At 32.4% G+C, this 11,369-nt stretch overlaps 1 protein-coding gene across 1 annotated transcript; it reads left to right on the plus strand.

The window, feature by feature from the left end:
• Window positions 1–3,683: 3,683 nt before the first annotated feature.
• Window positions 3,684–4,211, plus strand: LOC131598474 (uncharacterized). Its single transcript, XM_058871069.1, has one exon. The coding sequence runs from the start codon at window positions 3,684–3,686 to the stop codon at window positions 4,209–4,211; it is 528 nt and encodes a 175-aa protein (XP_058727052.1).
• Window positions 4,212–11,369: the final 7,158 nt, after the last annotated feature.

Genomic DNA, 11,369 nt, shown 5'->3' on the forward strand with positions numbered 1-11,369 from the left:
TATCAATTAATAGTAACTCAATTTTATTCCAAAAAAGACAATTACAAACAAGGCGACCAAGTGATTAAGTCGTTTAGTAATCAATGAGAATCTATAAGGACTACCAACAACTTAAGGCTCATTAGTCGTGCTACATGATATCTAAGTCTAGATTTCATCTAAGTCCTATAAACAATGGTATCTATAATTTGGGGGTCATATGGTGGTACTACTTACATCTTTACCAGAGAATTTTAAATTCCTATATTTCCATATTTCATACTTGAGGAGCTGACTTTTCCACGGACCTGGTATCACCTCTTGCGAACAGTAGCAAGTCATCAGCAAAATAAAATTAATAATTTACAGCTACTCATATTTGGAGTGGTAGTTAAAGTCAGTTATGTCTTTGAGTTTCTTTATAGTTATGTGGATATACTCCATTACTATCACAAAAAGGAGGAGGAAAGGGGGTATCCCTGCCTCAAACCCATTTTAGCTCTCAGAACTTATGAATATACACCATAAGTGAGAACTTGTAAGATACAATAGTAACAATTTGCATGATCCATGTGATAAACTAGTTTGGAAAGTTCAATTCTCATAGTATAGCCTCAAGAGCATTCCAATCAATTGTGTCATAAGCTTTTTGAAGGTCCATCAGAAGCATTTATCTTGGTGTCCTCCTTTTGTTGTATATCCTTTTATGACTTCATAAGCTAAAAGGATATGGTCATGGATGTGTTGTCTAGGTACAAATGCTACTTGACTTTGGTTGATGATACTACTAAGGACCATTCCCAACCTTGTAGTCAGCACTTTAGGTATGACCTTATAGATGGTAGTGCAACAAGAGATAGGTCTGTAATCATTAATAGTTTGAGTTATCAATGTCTTTGGAATTCGATTTACTAATGTGCTATTAACTACATTATACATCTTATCTTCCATAAATAATTCTTGTACTGCTCTAATCACATCCCTTTATATTAAATCCCAAGTTGGTTTGAAAAATTTAGCACTATATCCATCAATCCCAGTTGCTTTGGTATCACTGATGTTTTTTAGGGCTTTCTTGATTCATTCTATGTCACAAGGGATATTATGTATGTCCCCTTCTCTAAGATTAGGTTCTTGCCTTCTCTCATAGCCATAATATCAATGTCTTCTAGTCTGTTAGTTGCAGTGCCCATTAGACCACCATAGAAAGCCAAAACTTCCTGCTCTACGTCTTCCTACTTACTCAGAATAGTGCCATCGTTCTTGGTTAAAGTATGCATTTGTTTCTGCTAATGCACCTTTAAGATGGCATAAAAATAAGAATTGTTTCCATCTCCCAACCTAAGCCAGCCTGCTTTAGATATTTGCTTTAACATTTGTTCCTTTATATTGTTCCGTCTAATGAGTTCTTCAGTGCAATATTTTGTTCTTTCAATCTTCTAAATATTCCTTTTGTCCTAAATTAGCTCATATTATGCTTTCTTTAGATCATCCATTGCTTTCTCTAGCTGCATATTGATGCTAGTTAAGGGTTTACTCAGCTTTTTAATGACAAATTTGAGCCTTTGCAATTTCTTCCATAAGCTATACACTATAGTACATATTGTGTGTTGGTTCCAATTAAAGGAAATTGCTTCCATTAACCCCTTTACATTTGTGAAATTATTAAGGAATTTGAAATGAATCCTCCTTCTTGGTCTCTGGTCTTGATTTTGTAGACATACCAAGGCATGATCTGAGACCCCATGCTCTAGGATTTTTAGGGTAGTCTCCAAATTTTATTAGTGCCAATCTATATTACCAATGACCTTGTCAATTCTAGAGTATGTAGTCCCCTAAGCCTGCTTGTTGGACCAGGTGAAATGATCTCCAATGTTGTACTTCCCAAAGATTTCTACATATATCCATCATAGTCAGTAGGTTAATGTATTATGCATCACGAACTAAGCTGTCACAAATTCTATCCTGATTATGTAGCACATTGTTAAAGTCTCTCATCAACTTAAGGCCTTGAGTCTGATGATGGTCTTGAATGAAAAAGGAGATTAAGGATGAAAATGAGAAAACTCAAAGCCAATTAAGTATTTTGAGACATGATGTCAAGTAGTAACTCAAAATATTTTGGTTAATATATTGTCGATAAAATTTTGTCAATCAACTGTAAAAATAATGAACTATAAAAAAAATACATTTTTTGTTGCAAATATATATTTTGTATAAAATGAAATTAAACTCTATTATATTTAAAATTTTCATTTGAGAAACTTATAATCTTATAATTAACTATCTTATAGATGTATTTCACATCTCTTACAAATTATAGTTTAAAAAATCTTTTAAATAAATCTACCCTGTTGTTAACTGTACCCTGGTGACACTTATTCCCAAGCATTCCGAGGCTACGAGAATGAAGGATATGAGACCTATAGAATGTTGCACTACACTCTATAAAATCATTTCAAAGATCTTAACTACCAGACTGAGCAAAGTGGTTAGACACCTTGTTGATTCAAGTCAACCTGCTTTTATACCTGGCAGAGTTATTCATGACAATATCCTCATGGCTCAGGAACTTCTAAGAAGATATAATTGTAAGAACTTGTCCCCAATATGTTCAATATAGATGGACCTCCAGAAGGCTTATGATACTGTTGAGTGGTATACCCTAGAATGCATCTTGAGAGAAATGAACTTCCCTCATAATATTATCCAATGGATAATGCTATGCGTGACCACTGTGTCCTATAGATACTCCATTCATGGTAGACATAGTAGTACTCTCAAGGCCAAGAGAGGATTGCGACAAGGAAATCCAATCTCCCCCTCCTCTTTATACTGATTATGGAATATTTGCATAGATGCTTGAGTAACCTCAAAAGTAAGCCTAACTTTAAATTTCATCCTAAATGTGAGAAATTAGGTATTACTAACATTTGCTTTGCAGACGATCTTATTTTATTTTCTCGGGGAGATACCATGTCTGTACAAATGATGATGGAGGAGGTTAGGAGATTCTCTCAGGCAACTGGTCTGAAAGCTAATCCTCAGAAATGCAAGGTCTATTTTGGTGGGGTAGATAGTGATGTGAAAGCTGACATTCTGGATATTACTGGTTTTACTGCAGGTACCTTTCCATTCAAATATCTAGAGGTACCAATCACGAGTAAGAAGCTGCATATTGCCTTGTACCAGCCACTTATTGATAGAATTGTGCAGAGAATTAATTCATGGACAGCAAGTATGCTGAGCTATGCTGGCAGAATACAATTGATCCAGAGTGTTCTTAATTCTATGACAACATACTGGATGCAAATTTATCCTATGCCTAAAAAAGTTATTCATCAAATTTGTGCTGTTTGTAGGACCTTCTTATGGTGTAACAGAAGTGACATCAGTAGGAAATCTCCTATTGCTTGGGAATCTATATGTGAGCCAAAAAAAGCTAGGGGTTTGAATTTGATAGAACTGAATTGTTGGAACAAAGCTACAATCATCAAACTGCTGTGGAATCTCCAGACCAAGGCAGACAAGTTGTGGTTATGTGAATGCATACATACTACTTAAAGGGTAAGGATGTAGCTACTTGGCGTATGCCTAACATTGTTTCTTGGATCATGAAAAAGATGATGAGTTATAGATAGGAACTAGAATAGAGTGATTATTGGCACACTGCTGTTCAAACTGGAAAATACACAACCAAGCATATGTATCAAGAACTTAGAGGTGAGAAAACAAATACTCCTTGGTATAAACTTTTCTTTCATAATGTTGCGAGACCTTGGGCAAGATTCACCTTATGGATAGATCTTTGGAATATATTACCAACAAAGAGTAGGTTGGCACGGTTTGGCATTGCAACAGATGGAAAATGCAACTTCTGTAGGAGTGAGGAGTCACAAGAACACATGTTCTTTGCTTGTAGCTTCACTGGTGAAATCTGGCAGAAGATTTTGAATTGGATTGGGTTTAATAGGGTACCCTACGGCTGGAATAGTGAGAAGGAATGGGCTGTGGTGGAAACTTCAAAAAAAGGTTGGAAAAGGCCCATCCTCAAGGCTGCTATTGCAGAAACAATATATGCTATATGGACATTACGTAATGCTATCATCTTCAAGGATCAAAGCATGGAGGAAGACATACAACATAAGACCAAAACTAATGTTGCTATTAGATGTAGTGTGATTCCTAAGCTCTCTAACCATGTTAACTTAGAGGAGCTTAGCATTAGATAGCATAGTTCTTTTGATTTGTGTGGTTATTTTAGTGTTTTGGACTACCTGGATCCTATAGGATCGGTGTATGCTTCACTGTTTTTGGTTTAGTAATAAAGTCTACTTCTATTCCAAAAAAAAAAAAAAAATCAATAAAATAAATTGTGTATAAAAATAATAAAAAACGCAATCTAGAAATACTATATTAATCATTTATAATTTTTTTTTTTGTTATTTTATCTAACTAATTGTTTTGATAGAATAATATCTTGAAATATTTAATAATTAATTTATAATTAAATCATATTTAAACTATATTTTACCTTGATTATCTACTTTTGCGATTTTAATATATTGTACGAACCCTAAAAATATGATATTATTGACTAAGTAATATATATTATTAAGATTAATTAGTTGTAATATATCAATTATTATTATTATAATTATTATAAGGAAAAATAACCTCTTTTTTTTTTCAAATGTACTCTTCTTGGTAATAATATGTTTATCATTTTTGAAAGTAATTTTTACTTACTATATCTTACACAAAAGTTCTACAATAATTTTAACCCCGTTTTTAAAAAAAAAGAGTTAGATATATGCAAAATAATAACATATTAACAACATATTAACTTTTTCAAAAAGGACATCAAAATATTCTTAAAAAACTCCTATGGTTAAGGACTAAGTAGTTCATATATATTTCTTATTAAAAAATTAGTTTAATTTATGGAAAAATAAAGGCAATTTTTCCTCCTTTATTTACTAGAAGAGTTGTGACTATTCCATTATATATAGAGGGGAAAATATGGTTACATGCATTCAAAAACTCAGTTATGGTATTTGTTCAAATTTTTTTAATGATGTGATTGTAATATGTATCCATCAATTAGATTGTTGTTGACTTGAAACCTCATAAAAGTTAAAAAATACTTTTCTCCTTTGTATGTAGTTATTTATTAAGAAAATAGATGTCTGCATTTTCAAAGTGGTTTCATGTTGATAACAATCTCAATGATGTTATGCATACTTTCTTGAAGAGTTAAAAAATGGTTTTCGAATACAAGTTTTTAGATGGGTTAGTTCCTTTAAAGCTAAATTATTTCATGTGATATTCTCTTGCATCATATTTTTTTAAAACATAAAAATTTAATGCAACTTTTATGTTGATCTCATACAGATGATTCTTCCCCAAAGTCCATATCAATCTTAACAAGAAGGATATGGAAGAGACATATGTGCACATAGGAATCATATTTCCTAAAATGATTTTTTTTAAGTTAGGTGCTTTATGTTTGGTATTAAATTTCTTAATTGTAAAAGAAAAACCGTTTTTGCTCTTAAAACAAGACAAGACACCAGTAAAAAAAATAGTTTACCAAATTATGAGATGCAATACCGTTAAAACATTTTAATTGAATTTATAACTAAACTTTTTTTAATAAATATGTTGTTCAAATTTTAGGAGGGAAGAGAAGTAGAAGAGAGCAAAATCTCTTCAAAACACTTTTTTTCCATCCTTTCATATTAGGGAAATTCGGACGGAAGAGAAGGAAAAATAAATTTTCAAATTTAAAAAATTTATTATATTTATTAAGTTATATTTGATATTAATTTAGTGTTTTAAAATTATCATTTTTTTTCCGGATTACTACTTTTATTTTATAACTACTAGAAAAATACGTTCTAACTTAAAAAATTTAGCACCAACCACGACTTTGACGCTAGTAACCGCGGTTTTACATCACAAAGGCAGACCTTAATGAATTTGTTTATTCAATTTTTTTAAAATCACTTTAATATAAACATCAATCCAACGGGTGGACAAAAAACCGACATCCGACCCAATCCAATGTAACCAACGAGAAAATAAGAAAAATGGTTGGATTCAATTGGTTTGTCGGGTCTACTGGTACCATTTTTCGGTTTTCAATGACTTAAAATGATCGACATCGGATATTAAATTGCATCCATTGAAAACCATAACCGACCGAAGCTATGACTAATGTTACTCCTTATGTTATTTTATTATTATTTTAGCATACATGTACACACGAGAATAAGAGTACTTTTTACTGTTATATGTTATTTTCCTTATTTTAAAAGGTAATAGTATACAACTACACAAGAGAATACTAGAGTACTTTTTACTGCTCTATTACTTTTGCTCTACCAGTATCTCTTATCACTTGTAGGGGTGTTCGCGGGCCGGTTTGGTTCGGTTTTGAGAGAATCCGATATCCAAACCGATTAAAGTTAAATGGATTGGTTTGGATTGGATTTACAAATTTTTGCGATAAAGCCCAAACCGAACCGATCCGAGAAACAACGGATTGGTTTGGGTTGGATTGATCAGGTAGATAAAAAATGCAAAAATATTTTTAAAAAATAACTTATTTATAAAAATTAATTTTTCATAATATTAAAAAAAATATAATATTAATAGTGTTCAAATTTAAATATTATACTAGAAATTTTTCTCTAATAGATTCAAAAATATCTAACAAGAAAAATATCTAAGATTAAGACTTTTGAATCTATAACTAGTCATTTGAATTAATATGATAATGAATGTGTTTCATAACTTTATGTTCATTTATCATATTACACTATCAATTTTCTAATAACAAATTAAAATGAGAAAATGGGTGATGCACTAACAGTGTAAAATGTTTTTACACTGTCAACCAATCACCACCATGTATCCAATTAAACCACTCTTTTATTTAAAAAATAATTTAATGACATGGCTAATTGATAGCTTTCTATTGGATGACAGTGTAAAACTATTTTACACTATCAGTGCACTACCTTTTAACTCAATTAAAATAGCATAACTTGTCCACACACAACATTTTATTTTTTTCTTATTGAAGTTGAATGTTTGGTAGTAAGTTTCATGGTAATTAATTATGGTTGGTTTGGGTTGGGCTTGCGGGTAGAAAATTCAAAATCCGATGCCCGAACCGATTGTCATTGGATTTCATTGGTTTGGTTCGGTTCTTGCCCGAACTGAAAAAATATCCAACCCAAACACTATGGTTTGGTTCGGATTCTGGTTTGGTTCGGATTTACCCGAACCAATGAACACCCCTAATCACTTGTCAATAAATATTTTTATTTTCTGTCACTAAGTTTATTCAAAGCTAAACTCTCTTTCTTATCTCTAGGAAAGACACAATTCACTATGGTTGCTTAAAGATTATTTTAGCTTGTAGTATGAATGATTAATTTCAAATCCTCTTCATGAGATCTTCTGCTACTTCAAACTCTTTTTTTTCTTCTTTTTTTTTTTCATTTTCTATTATCAATTTGAGGAAAATGTTGAAAAAAATGTGTGACCCGAATAAACCAACAGATTAACCGCAATCTGATTCAACCGCCACCCGATCAAACCATTAAACCAAACAGATGAAAGTTGGTGTCTTACCGGCAACTACAGTTATGAACGGATATGTGTTTTTCAAGTGGAATCGACCGAGACCGACCAACTGTCCACCCCTGAGTCCAATGCAAAGACATTCACTTTTAGTAGTCAATAGTACACGATGGTTTTATCTAACTCACTTAGTACAATGGGTTAATTCCTTTAAAGCTAAATTATTTCTTGTGATATTCTCTTGCATCATATTTTTTTAAAACATTGAAAATTAATGCAACTTTTATGTTGATCTCGTACAGATGATTCTTCCCAAAAGTCCATATCATATAGGGAATACATGTAATTAAATTATATGATCTTGACAAGATTTTATTGAATAGACTTAGAGACATATGTGATAGGAATCATGTTTCCTAAAATAATTTTTTTAGTTAAGTATTTTATGTTTGATTTTGAATCCCTTAATTGTTAAAGAAAAATAGTTTTTGCTCTTAAAACAAGACAAGACAAAAAATTTACCAAATTATGAGGTGCAATACCGTTGAATCAATTTTAATTGAATTTATAGCTAAAATTTTTTAATAAATATTTTATTCAAATTTTAGAAGGGGAGAGGAGTAGAAGAGAGCAAAATCTCTTCAAAACACTTTTTCTTTTTCTTTTTTTTAAATTCCTTCTTATTAGGGGAATTTGGACGAAAGAGAGGAAAATATAAATTTTCAAATTTATTATATTTATTGAATTATACTCTGTATTAATTTACTTTTTTAATTTTTTTCTTTTCGGGATACTACTTTTATTTTGCAACTATTAGAAAAATGCGTTTTAACTTCAAAAATTTAGTGCCGACCACGTCTTCGACGCTAGTAACCACGGTTTAACATCACAAAGGCAGACTTTAATGAATTTGTTTATTCAATTTTTATTTTTTTTAATCACTTTAATTTTTATTTTTTTATAAGCAAAGGGTAATATTAAAAAGCACTAGGGGTGCTAAACCCAAATTACAACAACAAAAAGGTTAGGACACAACCCCTACCTTCCAACAAACCAAAGCAAAATCAAATTAAGACAAGCCTAGGATCAACACACCAATCCTCCCAAGACCCATTACAAATACCCTTGAAAAACACTAAGAACCAATCCCAAGGGATCAATTTAATCAAACTTTACCCATCAAAGGTAGACGTCACAAGGCTATTAAAGTGAATATCGTTCCTACACTTCCACATGACCCAACAAAAAATCAAACCAAAAAACCAACCCAAATCTATAGGAAAATCCACCTTACAAGAAGAATCCAACCAAAGGAGATGTTCCAATATAGTATCAACCAAAGGAAAATCTATCAACCGGAGCAAAGAAAACAACTTATTCCACCACAATTTAGTAAACGAACAAAAAAAATGGTCCAAATCCTCTCCATCCCCTAAGCACAAAGAACAAAGCAACAAATTTGAGTTTGCTAAAATATCATGCTTTGAAAACTATGCCTTAGTGAGGAGGCTATTCCAAATCAACCTCCAACCAAAAAGGTGAATCCTACTCGGCACCTTAGACTTCCATAAATGAAGGAAAGCCAGAGCTCTATTATGATCCAAAACCGCATTCGGAGTAAGACTGAAGATTAAAGCATCATAAACATTACTTACCGAGTAATGAGAAGCATTCCTCCACCAAATAAAACCATCTGAAGCCAATCGATTAGGATGCACAAAATGAGAAGAATCAACAAGTTTGTGAGTTAAAGCCCGACTGCTCGGCTAAGAGAATGGCCCAAGAAAAGAGCATTCCAACACCTAAGATTCTCCTTGCCAAGTACCCAAATCTGCCACCTTGCAATGAATATCGGTCACCAAGAGAAACAAAATCTGGAAAATAAGTGCAAAACGGATTGTTTCCCATCTAACAATCAATCCAAAACTTGAAATAAAGGCCCGTCTCAAGCTTACAAGAAATTGAAGAATTAAACCAAGTTGTTGAGTTGGTCGAAGTCATCACTCCTACGGAACAAAGGCCCCTCCACCAAATGGAAACTCTACTCCTAGAATGTAAGGAAGGAGCTCTAAGCATTGCTCTTTTAATATCATTGTACCTACAAGAAATAAAGTTAGTCCATAAAGAATTTTCTCCGTTCAAAATACGCCACTTCCACTTTCCAAGAAGAGCCAAATTAAACCTCCCACAATGTTTCACACTAAGACCACCTTCTACCTTCGAAAGACAAACCTTATCCCAACTAATCCAATTTATGTTCTTCTTTTTCACCTCATTACTACCCCATAGGAATGAACGTTGAATAGAGATGATCTCTTTGATAATATAATAGTTAATGGAGCCTTGTAGAAAGAGAATAAAAAAATCAGAATACTTGACAATATAGAATTCAAAAGCACCACCTCCCTCCAATGGAAAGATGTTTGTGGTGCCAACCTCAAAATTTTCTTCTTAATTTTGAAAAATCACTTCAATATAAGCATCCGTCCAATGCAAGGAAATTCACTCTTAGTAGTTAACAGTACACGACGATTAGTTCAGTTTTATTTTTATAATACTAACTGTGAACTTCGACTCAAACTCTCTGAATTTGAATCCCTATCACTTTCACCTAAACATTCTTTCAATTATTTGTACAGAATATTCTTGATAATAATATTTTCAAGATCATCAATACTTGAAGTAATTCTATAGAGGCTTATGATACTCTTAAAGTGGCTTGTGAAGGTACAATCAAAGTTTGTATGTAAATACTTCAACTTCTTACCATGAAATTTGAAAATCTGAAGATGTGAGAGGATGAAACTCTCTCTGAATTAAATATCTGACTCCACGACATTGCTAACAACTCATTTGCTCATGGTGAAAAGATGTCTGAAGAAAAGCATGTAAAGAAAATTTTAAGTTTTGTGCCCAAGAGATTTGATATGAAGGTTATAACCATTTAAGAAGATCGTGATGTTTCCACAATGAAAGTTGATGTATTAATTGGATCCTTACTCACGTTTGAGATGGCCATTGACGACAAATTGGAAGAAAATAACTATTAAGGGTGTGGCCTTCAAAGTAGACACTGAATATTGTGATGACCAGGCATAACAAGATGTTGATGGAAATCTGACTGAGTACATTGCCATGCTAGTTAAGAATTTTAGAAAGTTCATGAGAATACTTGATAGAAGGTCCGACAATAATGTCTCTACCAATGTCAAAAACAATAAACAACATAATTAAAAAGATGTCAAAATGAGAAAATTAAAATGAGAAAATTGAAGAATCTCAAGCTATTGAAAAATAAAATGAGAAAAGTGAATCCCTTGTTCAAGAAAAAAACTCATCTTATGCTAACTGATAAGTGCCAAAATGTACTTATTTTGTGTATATAAATAGTGGCACTTTTCGATAATTTTGTTAATACCATTTGAATAATTCCCCATTTTGTGTATAAATACGTATACTTTGTGAATAGTTGTATTTTCATATACCTTTATATCATTTGATAGTTTTTCCTGTGTTTTGTAGGTAGTTATGCATATTGGAGCCTTGAAGAATAAAGTATCAAAGGCACGACTTCGATTTCGCAGTTTTGGTGCAAGCCCGCTTAGCCACCGTCAAGCGGACTTCCATAGGCTCAAAATAAGGATGAACAAAATCATCATTTTTGTTTCCATTCATTCATTATTGGATATAGTATTGAATAAGCTTTCCAGCGCTTCGAACCGGGCGCAATTCAGAGTTACGATTCTCAACTTACGGCGAAAACAAGATTTCACTTTTGCTGTCATCCGCTTAGCGGG

This window comes from Vicia villosa, linkage group LG4, assembly GCF_029867415.1.
Source record: "Vicia villosa cultivar HV-30 ecotype Madison, WI linkage group LG4, Vvil1.0, whole genome shotgun sequence".
Taxonomy (NCBI): domain Eukaryota; kingdom Viridiplantae; phylum Streptophyta; class Magnoliopsida; order Fabales; family Fabaceae; genus Vicia; species Vicia villosa.

Coding starts and splice junctions, on each gene's coding strand:
- LOC131598474 (XM_058871069.1), top strand. CDS start 3,684: ATGTATCAAGAACTTAGAGGTGAGAAAACAAATACTCCTTGGTATAAA.